Source organism: Panthera uncia, chromosome D4 (genome assembly GCF_023721935.1).
Source record: "Panthera uncia isolate 11264 chromosome D4, Puncia_PCG_1.0, whole genome shotgun sequence".
Classification (NCBI taxonomy): domain Eukaryota; kingdom Metazoa; phylum Chordata; class Mammalia; order Carnivora; family Felidae; genus Panthera; species Panthera uncia.
The window spans coordinates 83568845-83580466 of NC_064807.1; the positions used below are offsets into that span (position 1 = coordinate 83568845).

Genomic DNA, 11622 nt, shown 5'->3' on the forward strand with positions numbered 1-11622 from the left:
GATCATCTCCATCACCCCCACCATCCCCATCACCCCCACCATCCCCATCACCCCGATCATCTCCATCATCCCCAGTCACCCCCACCATCCCCATTACCCCGATCATCACCCCCACCATCCCCATCACTCCGATCATCTCCATCATCCCCACCATCCCCATCACCCCCATCATCCCATCATTCCACCATCTCCATCATCCCCATCATCCTCATCAGCCCATCCTTATTATCACCATCATCCTTATCACTATCATCATCATCATCATCATCATCATCATCATCTTGCATACCACTTGGGACTGAAGTGTTTTATTTGGTTGTCATCCTACATCTTCCCCAGACCAGACTTCCCGTGAGTAGGGTTGCTTCCTGCGTCCCTCCTCCCCACCACTGCCCAAGATCCACCCCTCAGAGGAGACTGTAAAATGGCTTTCCTGGAATACATTCCATTTAGCCACATTCTGCTCCAGCATCATGCCAGGAAAGTTGTCTGTGGTTCTGGAGTGGGAGCCATGTCAGTCCAAGAAACTCCCTGATTTCTGAGCTCACCAGATACAATGCTCATTCATTCTGCATTTCTGTCCCTGAACATTCAAAATAACAAATCTTCTCAGAGCAGGGCAGTGATCAGATTGGTTCCAATGGCTGAAGACCCTAGCTCCTCCGTGCTGATTTTAGCCCGCCTGGGCCTGACCAGAATCACCCAACCATCACAACCCCCTCTCCAGTGTACGGGGCTCATCTTGGGAGGAAGGGTGGCCACCACAACCCTGACTATTCTAAAAGCTGGCCTTGAAGAAAATTCACCATTACACGGCCCTTCAAGGCCAGGGTCACTCCCCCAAGCTCCAGGGAAGCAGACTCTGACTTCCCCCACTTGGAGGAGCTTGACTGACATAAGCTGTCTACTCATACCAGAAAGCCAGACTCCCTTTGTTAATATTTGCGTCTCCATCCCTAAATCCCTAATGACAGGCCAGTGGGGTGGGATGAGTGGCTTCACTTCCTTGTGCCTCAGGTTCCTCACTTGAGTCACGGTGGGAATAGCACCCTTCACAGAGTTGGGAGGAGCGGCGTGTCTCGTGGTAAGCAGTTGCCTTTCCGTGCCCGTCAGCCAAAACCACCAGAAGCTTACTCCAGTGCGGAGACCAAGGGACGAGGGGCCTGGGAAGGGTCCTACCCAAGGAGATCTAGGGCCTAAGACTGTTGTGGCCGTCCAGTCTCACGGACACCGACAAAGCCCGATCAGTGTGAGCTGTGGCAGAGACCTACATGGAGGGGTACCTCTGGGAGAGCACCCAGAAGCCACCCACATGGTGCCAGTTCCACACGCAGAGCCAGTGCCTGTGGCAGAGCCCCGACACGTGACATCTGGGCCTCCCTGTGACCCTGAAGGGTGTGGGAAGAGCTTGGGCTATACAACCAGACAGAACAGGGTCCGGTCCTGGTTTATTAGGCTCAGGCCTCGGTCAAGTGTCTTCACATCATTGAGCCTCAGTTTCCCTATTCTGGGGAAGATAATGTGCTTAACTTAAACAAAGCTCCAGTGAGATGGTGAGTGTAACAGCCTTGCACATATGAGCCCCCCACTCACCAGTGATCTCCGTGCCCCCACACTCCCCCACCAGTCCAGTGCACCAGGGGGCACCCCGCGCCCTTAGAAAGAATGTGAAGAGAGGTTGCTTACAAGGCTAGGCTGGTTGGAAGATGTTGGTTTAAGGGTCTCCATCAACAAGCGTCAGTCCTGCAGACATCTATTGAGTGTGCAGCCATGGACAGTCTCAGAAAGGAGAGCACGACAGAGGGAAGGTAGCAGTGGCAGCCACACCCCTCTGTTGGTGGAACTGCCAGTCACTGGGGACAGCCTGCTGTCATCACACATTTTCTTCGGGTACCAGGGCAAAAAGACCCACAAGATGAAAGGTGGAGAAGAAGAGGCCAGAGGACCCAGCTCTGGAAAGGGAGGCTCCATCTCCAACTCCAGACAGGTGGTGGTTCAGAGCAGGGTTCCAGATCAAGCGAGGAGACGTCTTCCTGGCACAAGGAATGTCATCGCAGAAAGGTTCACTGTCACACTCTGCCCCAATTCATAAGAAATCTCTGGTGGTGGCTGTGGAGGAAAGCAACCCTGGAGGCAGCCCATAGCAAGCCCTCCCAGCAGTCCGCTTAAGCACGGGGTGGTAGCATGTCACGGTGCCAGACCCAGCTGTGAGGTACGCAGTAGTGTTCCCAGTAACGGTGAAAGTACTGAAGCTTTTCATAAGTGAGAGCAGATTCATCATGACCTGTAATGTCGCTCACTCACTGCATTGCAAGCCTCTTTCTGAATGGAAGAGAGGGAGGAAACCGTCGGTCTGTGGGCTGGGAGTTGGGCATGCCAGGGCCTCTTCTGTGCCACAGTTATGGCGGGGGCAGGGGCGGGGTCAGCCTCTGACCATCATCTGTCACCAAGGGGTGGTGGGGAAAGGCTGAGATCCATTGCATTTGAGGACTTGAGGGGCCAAGCACATGCTGTGGCTCTTTACCTCCTGAAGAGGAGTAGCTGTTGGGCAGAAGGAGCAGGGTCCCAGAGCAGTTGGCCTAGAAGGCCTCAGACTCCCACGAGCCCTGAACTTGGGCCTCTGCACAGCAGACCCAAGATGCTCCTCAAGAACAGGTCCTTCTCAAGCAGAGGATGGAGGGGCAGCGAACAGCACCACCCTCTCTTGGAGGAACCGGAGCTCACTGATGGTATGACGCACCTGCTGGAGTGAATGATGATGTCCCACGCCACCCCCAGGTGTCCAGAGCTGCGGGGCAGCACGCGGCAACCGAGGATGGGCAGTAGAGAATAGAATATTTGAAAAGGAAGTCTCCACCCCGTCTGACTATAAATTGGGTTACATCATTGTTTAGCCAATGGGCAAGGAATGCTACAGCCCAGGGAGAGACCATGCTGCAGGGGTGAGAAGGTTGAGGACCAAGTGGACACAAGAAGTCATTCTGCTGAAAGAGGAAAAGACGAAGAGAAAAAAATTGGAAGCCTCCCCCCAAATAGGTTAAGCTCCCTGCTTACTCTGGAAACTGCGCCTTCCTCTGCAAGGGCTCCCTGCTGGGCACTCCAGGAGAGAGAGGAGCTGAGAAGCCAGAGGGGTAGCCCATGGAGAGATTCCAGGCCCTCCCCCCCAGGCCCAACGTGCAAGACTGCCCACAATTCTGTCGCTGTGTGCGCCCTTTTTGCTGGATTAGCCATGGAACATTTGGGCTTTCCTGCTTTTTTCTGTTAAATATGTCAGCTTCACATTGGGTAAGTGGGTGTGCCCTGATTTTAGTCACCCCCTGCCACTGGAAGAGGGGTGAACATTTAATTAGTTAAGGAAAGAATCACCTGGAGCCTTGGGAACTGGCCCTGACGGAGGCTCTAGGGGCTCCAGATGTGCCCCAGATGTGCCTGTAGCATGACGGAGGAGGTGTGGGAAGAGTTGGGGTTGAAGCTTCCCGAGCTAATGACCGCAGGGTGCGAGATACCCTCGCTTCCTCAGAGTATCTGGTTGTTCCGGGCTGTTGCTAAAAGTCCACCCTTTTCCTCTGAAGCAGGGGACGTCTCTATGCCACCCTGGGGCCCAACTGGCGCGTTCCAGTTCGGAATTCTCCCCGGACCCGGAGCTGCGTGTACAGGTATTCGTTGATTCGTGTGTTCAGTTATTTGACGAACAGCTCTAGGCTGCTCGTTGGAGGCCACACACTGTGCTAGAGGTTGCTCATGGGACAGACGTGGCCTCTGCCTTGGCCCGGGAGGCCGCTGTCACAGGAGAAACAGGCCTAACGGATAATCCCGGATGACTGATGGTCCCAGAGTGGAGGTGGGATGGAGCAAGGAAGGGCTCTCTGGAGAAACGACTGGAAGAGTGATAGGAATTAAGCAAATACAGGGAGGGGAGGTGTAGGGATAATGAGTGCCCCAAGCCGAAGCAAATGAAGGAGAGTCAGTGTTGTCAGAAATGAGAGGGGGAGGGGCGGAGATGAGGTTGGAGAGGTGGGGCCGAGCAGGGTTGGGGGGAGGTGACAGACTGTGGCAAGACCAGGTCATCCTGGCCAGAGGCATGGAGAGCTGGAGAGGGTGCAGGAGGAAGGCAGGAGGGGCCGCAGGGAGGCCGGGGCAGAGCATTGGGCAGTTGTCCAAAGGAAGAGCCAAGTTGGCCTAAGGTGGGGGGGGCGGGGGCGGGCAGGGTGACTGAGAGGGGTAGTCAGGCATATGTAGGACTTGGGATCAGGGCATCCTTGGGATTCAGTAGGTTGCAGGGGTGGTGGGGTAAGTGGAGAAACACCCCAGGTCCCTGGTTCAAGCCGCCAGGTGGACGGCGGTGCCATTCACACGCACGTGGAGAAAAAGCAGCTTGAGGAAAGGCGCCAAGTTGAGGGAGATGCCCATGGGAGGCGCCTGCCCAGTGAGTGAAGCCACTACCCGCTACCCAATGTGTGAAGCCCAGGGCACAGGTCCTGGCCAGAGCTGCACTTGGCAGCCTTCACCTTTAGGTGGCGCCTGAAACCCTGCGGCCCTGGGGGAGAAGGGAGCCCTGAGGTAAAGGTGCAGGGCTGGTCAGCCGTCCTCCTCCCCGCTCCTCACTCCACCCCCACCTCCCCCACTGCTCCTCCAGGCTCCTGCCCACACAAGGAGGGGCTGCATAGGCCCCAGACAAAGGTGGGAGCACAGGGGCAAGGCAGGAGGAAGCCACCGCAGAGCTCAGGACAGGGTGGCGGGTGCTGCTGGGGCCTGGGTTAGAGGGAGCTCGGTCACCAAGCCTCGGGCCTTGCAGGCTCAGAAAGACGAGGGAGGTGAAAGTTTGCGGCTGTGGCTGCCCTGGCCCCTCTTCCTTCAAGCTGCAAGGCCTCAGGGGCCCCTCCCTGGCCTTTTCTCGACAGCATTGAGTTTCTGGCCTGGCGCAGGATCAGGGACTCTGCAGTGGGGACCTGGGAGGGAGAGGGTGCGGCGTCTGACTGGTGGTCTCCCCTCAGCCCCACGGGCCCGTGCATCTGTACGCTGGGGAGCTCAGCCGCCGTGCCCACCATGGAGGGTCCTCTGAGGAGGAAAACTCTGCTCAAGGAAGGACGGAAGCCCGCGGTAAGTGCAGACAGCCCTCCATCCGGAGGCGGCCGGGGCATCAGTGAGGGCCCCGGGCTCCAGCCCTGGCTGTGCCACTGAGTGGGCAAGGGCCTCAGTTCCCATATCTGTAAATTGGGATAAAATAGTGTCTGTGTCCTAGAGGATTCGGCAAGAAGGTCACATGCATGGCCGTGCACACAAGTGAGCGTGCGGTGAGCCAGGGCTGTGATGAGGGCAAGTGGAAGCTGGCAGAGCCCTGGAGTTAGGTTGGTACTGCCCTCGAGAGGGTCAGCACAGCATTGGCATTCCATCTCAGCCAGAGCACCCCAGTGCGGGTATCATGGTTCTGCTGGGCGATGGCTGAGCATGTCTGGGTTTTTTTTTTTTTCCAACTTTTTTTTTATTTTATTTTTTTTATTTTTTTATTTTTGGGACAGAGAGAGACAGAGCATGAACGGGGGAGGGGCAGAGAGAGAGGGAGACACAGAATCGGAAACAGGCTCCAGGCTCTGAGCCATCAGCCCAGAGCCCGACGCGGGGCTCGAACTCACGGACCGTGAGATCGTGACCTGGCTGAAGTCGGACGCTTAACCGACTGCGCCACCCAGGCGCCCCTGAGCATGTCTGGGTTTTAAAAATGTTTTTCCCTGGAGCGCCTGGGTGGCTCTATCAGTTAAGCGTCCGACTTCGGCTCAGGTCATGATCTCACAGTTCTGAGTTTGAGCCCCCACATCGTGTTCTCTGCTGTCAGCGTGGAGTCCGCTTCAGACCCTCTGTCTCCCTCTCTCTGCCCCTCCCCCCTTCAAAAGTAAATAAACATTTAAAAAAATAAATAAATAAATTTTTTAAGTAAAAAATAAAAATATTTTTCCCCAGGATATTCTTGGGCCCAAGTTACCTCAATACGTAGGAATTAAGCCTTGGCTCTTAACAAGCCTTAAGCTAGGAAACGAAAGGCTCTCTGAGTAAAGGAGCCAGAGAGGGGAGGTAGGGCTTAGGGCTGAGGAGTTCGGAGGCACGGATGAGGAGGGTCTCCCTCCTCTAGGCCCTGGGTAGAAGTGACATTAGTGGGTGAGTGGCCAGGGAAGAGGTGAGGAGGTGAGGCCAGCACTGGCATTGGCTTGAGGCGGGTGGGGGGGGGGGGGAGGGGAGCACCCTTCCACCCACGGGGCTGGGTCTGTAATCAGACAGGGAGGGGGGACTTCCCCACTACTTGCTGGGGTGTCACTCTGCCTCCCCTTCCTCTGTAGCTTTCCTCGTGGACCAGGTACTGGGTCATCCTCTCGGGATCCACCCTCCTGTACTACGGAGCCAAGTCCTTGCGGGGCACGGACAGAAAACACGTAAGTCCCATGAAAGGACTTTCCATGCTGGGACTTCATGTAGTATGACCTGCAGAGGAGGGGCGGAGGGAGGCAGGGGAGGTGGCAGGGGTGGGAAGGAACCTCGCCGGGCCCCCCAGCCTTCCTGGGGGAGACGATGCGGGGGAATGGAGGGCGTGGGCCTCCTGGTTACGCTGTTGTTCTTCCCCAGTATAAATCCACACCCGGCAAAAAGGTCTCCGTTGTGGGCTGGATGGTGCAGCTTCCTGATGACCCCGAGCACCCCGATATCTTCCAGCTGAATAACCCTGACAAAGGTAGGCAGCGGGCCCGGCGCTGGGTGCCCACCATTTCTCCCTACCCTGTTTTCCTCTCCCACTAAATGTACATTTTGAAACAGTAGGAACTTTGGGGGCTGCTGCCTTCCCTTTGCTTTAGGTTGTGATCAGAGGGTCCCCTCACTAGTCCATGAAAAAACTGCTTAGATCGCGGTGTGTTCAGTGAGCAGTGGGCATGGCATGTGGCTCCAGGAACCATTTTGTGGCCTCACCTGTGGCTACTGGGGCCCGTCACCTTTGGAGCTGTGGCCTCGGGGTCTTGGAATAAATATTATAACCCTGCATGAGGCAGGGACCACGTGGCTGGGAGGGTCTCAGGTCTTGGGAGATTTCAGGGATGCCCCTGACATCACCTGTGCTGTGAGACTCTCACAATATCCTAGTCCAAGGCCAAATCTGAGAAGAGCCTTTTTACAAAAGCCCCAACTTTACCTTGTCTGGCCATCTTCCATTTCCCTCCTGGTTCCACCCCTCCTCCATGACCATGTCGGGTAGAAGGAGAGGTTCTGGGCACCATCTCGTCCAGGAGCGCTGCCTGCACTGGACATTCAGAATAGGCCACGCTCTGAAGGAAACGGAAATCAGAACCACAATGAGATATCACCTCACAGCAGTCAAATGGCTAAAATAAAAAAGACAAGAAATAACCAGTATTGGCAAGGATGTGGAGAAAAGGGAACATTTGTGCACTGCTGATGGGAATGTGAAAGGGTACAGCCACTGTGGAAAACAGTATGGAGGTTCCTCAAAAAATTAAAAATAGAAATACATATGATCCAATAATTCCATTGCTGGGTATTTACCCAAAGAAAATGAAGACACTAATTCAAAAAGAAATTCACCCCTATGTTTAAAGTTTATTGCATTATTTACAATAGCCAAGATATGGAAGCAACCTAAGTGTCCTTTGGTAGATGAATGGATAAAGAAGGTGTCTTACACACACACACCCACACACACACACACACACACACACACACACACACACACACACACCAGAAAAATATTATGCAGCCATAAAAAAGGATGAGATCATGCCATTTGTGACAACATGGATGGACCGAAAGAGTATTATGCTAAGTGAAATATATCAGACTGAGAAAGACAAATACTATATGATTTCACTCATATGTGGAATCTAGAAGAAAAAAAGCAGAATCAGACTTATAAATACAGAGGATGAACTGATGGGTGCCAGAGGGGAGAGAGGGGTAAGGGGTTGTCAAAATGGGTGAAGGGGAGTGGGAGACACAGGCTTCCAGTTACGGAATGAATGAGTCACAGGAATAAAAGGCACAACATAAGGAATATAGTCGATGATATTTTAATAGTGTTGTGTGGTGATAGCTAATAACTACACTGTGGTGAGCACAGCATAATGTATAAACTCGTTGAAGCGCTTTGTTGTACAGCTTAAACTAATGTACCATTTTGTGTCAACTATACTCAAAAAAAAAAACAAAAACAAAACAAAAAAACCAGAATGGGCCATGCTAATCTTCCTGGTGGCGCACGTCACATGACAAAACCCTGAAATGCCTGGGTGTTGGGTTCTAGCCAGGCAAAGTCGCTGGGATTATAAAGTCTCCGAGCATCTTCACATCCTCACAGGAATGTTCTAGTGCAAAGTTCGTGTACTTAAAAAGCACCTGAGGATCTTGTTAAAATTCAGATTTGGATTCAGCGGATCTGGGGTGGAGGCCAAGCTTCTGTATATCTAACAAGCTCCCAGGTAACAGCTGCTGCAGGAGACAGACCACCCCGTGACTGGCAGGGTTCTAATGTCATTAGCTGGGCAGTAAAGGAGCACCAACCTCAAGGGGCCCAGGGGGCGGAGGAGAGAGGAGCCAAGTTCTCTGCTCCAGGTCTGAGCAACTGAATCCACACACAGTTAGACACACATCAGAGGGCATCCCAGACTGGTTACCACGGGAATTTCTTCCTCAAGGCTCTGGGCCTGGATTAGAAGAGGTTTCTTGAGGAAGTAAAGGCTGTGTGCCTACATGAGCCTGACTTAAGGACCATATGGCCACAGGGACCACAGGCCACTCTTGGGCCTTAGCCCCCAGGAAAGCACTGTCCCCAAGCAGAGGGCAGTATGACACAGAGGGTGGCCAGGGTCTGTGGATAAATCCAAAGGATCTGTGAACTTGAGTGGGGAAAAAATTACATCTTGGTTTTCTGTGGCCTCTCACGCCTTTATTTACGAGCATTAAACTACAAGAACGTTCACAACACCTGTGATTTTGTCTGCAAGAAAAACCACAGATGTTTTCCTATCACATATTATTGCAGATTTCTCAGAGTGGCATTTCTACTCATCTCTCTGGAATTACAGTACCGTGTCAGACCTGCCCCTGGGTCTTGTTATTGGTGGGTTCATAGAGAAACCCAGGTATATCTGTGTCACTCACGTTGTTTGGTAGTTTGATAACTGTATTCCAGTGGTATTGATATCCTTTGTATTTTCTTTTATGCATTTGAAAGCATTATCCTGAGAAGGGGCCACAGACTTCACCAGAGCCAAATGCACCGTGACCCCCAAAATGGTTAAGAGCCCTGGTCCAGAGAGAGAGCCCAGGGGCACCAGAAGTTCTGCCTCTGCCAGCCTCAAGCTTGCCCTGGGCTGCTCCTGACCTTCCTTGGTTTAGTTAACCTATGTTCACGTTTATCTTCATGCCCTAGCCACGGGCAGACCCTCCCAGGTGCCCTCCCTCTTCCTAACCAATAGTTTCTCTGCCCGTCAGGCAATGTTTACAAGTTCCAGACTGGTTCCCGGTTTCATGCAATACTGTGGCACAAGCATTTGGATGATGCATGTAAAAGCAACAGGCCTCAGGTAAAGTCACCAAAACCCTGCTTGTCACATGAAATATCCTTTCCCACCCTTGGGACTAAGGGTCCATAGAAAATAAGAGCTCCCTCCTTCCCTCAGGGCCTGTTAGCTCTGCTCCCAGACACCCTCTTTTGAAAAGCCTTTTTCTGTGAGACAGGGCGCCGTCTGCTCAGCTTAGGACTAAGCCTGGCTCCAGACCAGAACTTTGAATCTGGTCCCTGTGTCTTTCCCACTAAAGGAAGTGGGAAACATCCATTGGGCACAGTTAGGTGGCAGGGGTGATGTCGCCCCAAGGATCACGATATAGCATCTATTTAGACCATCCCCCTCACAAAAGTTGATTCATGGGAATACTCCAGACTGATGAAAGGGCCTCCCTGCCCCACAGCCCTTAGGAATAATAATATTAGCTAATACTGAGAGCTAACCATGGCCGCTGCTCAACGTATTGGAGCCAGGGGGCCTCTGGTCTGCACCCCGCCCAGGACCAGGCATTATGGGAAATACTTTACCTGCAGGATTTGACCCAAATCCTTCCAACACTCGTTGAGGTAGGTTCTCTTACTGTCTCCATTTTATGCTGAGGACACTGAGGCTCAGCAAGTGGCAGATACTCGTTTAAGGTCCCACAGTTAGCAAGATCTAACCCGGGTCTGCCTGACACCAAAGTCTATACTCTCTGCCTGAGCTATCCTGCCTCGCACTTCCCAGAGGGCCCCCGGCTTGCTCAGCCTCCTGCAGTTGAACTAAAGGTCTGGAAGCACAGCCTCGGCTGTCAGGCTTCTGGGAGGCCTGGCTCCCCAACCCTCAGCACCCGGAGGGGCAGGCTGGGGCTTCCTGCCCCCAGGAGTCAGTGGGCAGCATTTGGCCGCTGGTGGCAGGATTGGTACTCCTGCCCGGAGGCCTCCCTCTCCGTGCTCCCCAGGGATCGGCCAGAAGAGGGCACTGGGGAGTGGATGCCTCTCAGTGTGGGAACAGAGCAAGCACCAGAGTGTGGAGTGGGCTGTGGCAGCTTCCGGTGGGTAGCAGCTGGGAGGCACCAGCTCTGAGGTCTGGGGTGGGTTGGGGGCCAGCAAAGGCTATTTCACGCCAGGCATTTGGGTCCAGGAGGATGCTGGTGACAGCACAGTTTTCTCGAAAACCAGAAGGAGGTCTCAGTTTGGTCCCCTTCAGGATTTTCATCTGTAACGTGAGATAGAACATATGCGACAAGCTGGTCAGATTATAGATGATGGGAAGCGAGAAAGCAGAATTAGCAGAAAGTTCTCGACAAACTAAAACAGTAGGAAAGACCGACAAGGGGAAAACTTGAGGTACCACTTCGAGGAAAGCTCAAAATAAATTGCATTTGAGTCCCCCAACTCACCTATCTGCCTGCTGGGAATTTGCCCCACTGATACACTCACACATGCGTGTGGGTAAGAATGTTCACTGCAGCATTGTCCTTGATAGAACTGGAAACCTCTGTGACCGGCAATAAATCCCTATTGTCCACCACCTGATAGCAATTAGAAGGAGGGAAGCAGATCTGTGCGTGTGATACCCTGAAAGGGGCTCCGAGACGGAAGTAAAAGGCAAAGTACAGGGGCACCTGGCTGGCTCCATCCATAGAACAGACTCTTGATCTTGGGGTCATGAGTTCGAGCCCCAGGTGAGGCGTAGAGATTACGTAAAAAAAAAAGAAAAAAAAAGAAAAATTTAAGCGAAGTGTAAAACATGCAAGGACGATCTTATTTGTATTAAAATACATAAACATATGTATAATATGTATGTTTGTGTCTGCATATAAAATTTCTAAAATGATATACAAGAAACCAAAATTCCGTGGTATCTGGAGTGCTTATGTATATTTTTTTACATTAAACAAATGTAATTGCTTGTCTCCACGATGGGAAGGCCAGGGTTTTTTTGTTTTTTTGTTTTTTTTTTTTTTTTTGGTAGTCACCTGAAGGTGACCCCCAGTGAACAAGGCCTCAGGTCACATGAAGAGAGGACGAGCACCCTGACCTTTTCCAAACTAGTCACACCGTGTGTGTCTGGGGCC

General features: G+C 52.7%; 2 protein-coding genes across 10 annotated transcripts in view; one reads left to right on the top strand and one right to left on the bottom strand.

Annotated features, from left to right (window-relative positions):
* The window catches only part of RPL12 (ribosomal protein L12), a 534927-nt gene that overhangs the window by 326509 nt on the left and 196796 nt on the right, over positions 1-11622 (bottom strand). The window lies entirely within an intron of this gene.
* The window catches only part of RALGPS1 (Ral GEF with PH domain and SH3 binding motif 1), a 271670-nt gene that overhangs the window by 255016 nt on the left and 5032 nt on the right, over positions 1-11622 (top strand). For 7 of the 8 annotated variants that reach the window (XM_049637854.1, XM_049637824.1, XM_049637794.1 and 4 more), the window contains 5 exons: positions 3573-3656; positions 4995-5100; positions 6333-6425; positions 6616-6721; positions 9490-9581. In XM_049637854.1, the coding sequence (XP_049493811.1) occupies positions 3573-3656; positions 4995-5100; positions 6333-6425; positions 6616-6721; positions 9490-9581 (481 nt within the window). The remainder of the gene's footprint in view (positions 1-3572; positions 3657-4994; positions 5101-6332; positions 6426-6615; positions 6722-9489; positions 9582-11622) is intronic. The other variant, XM_049637835.1, reaches the window with a different exon arrangement.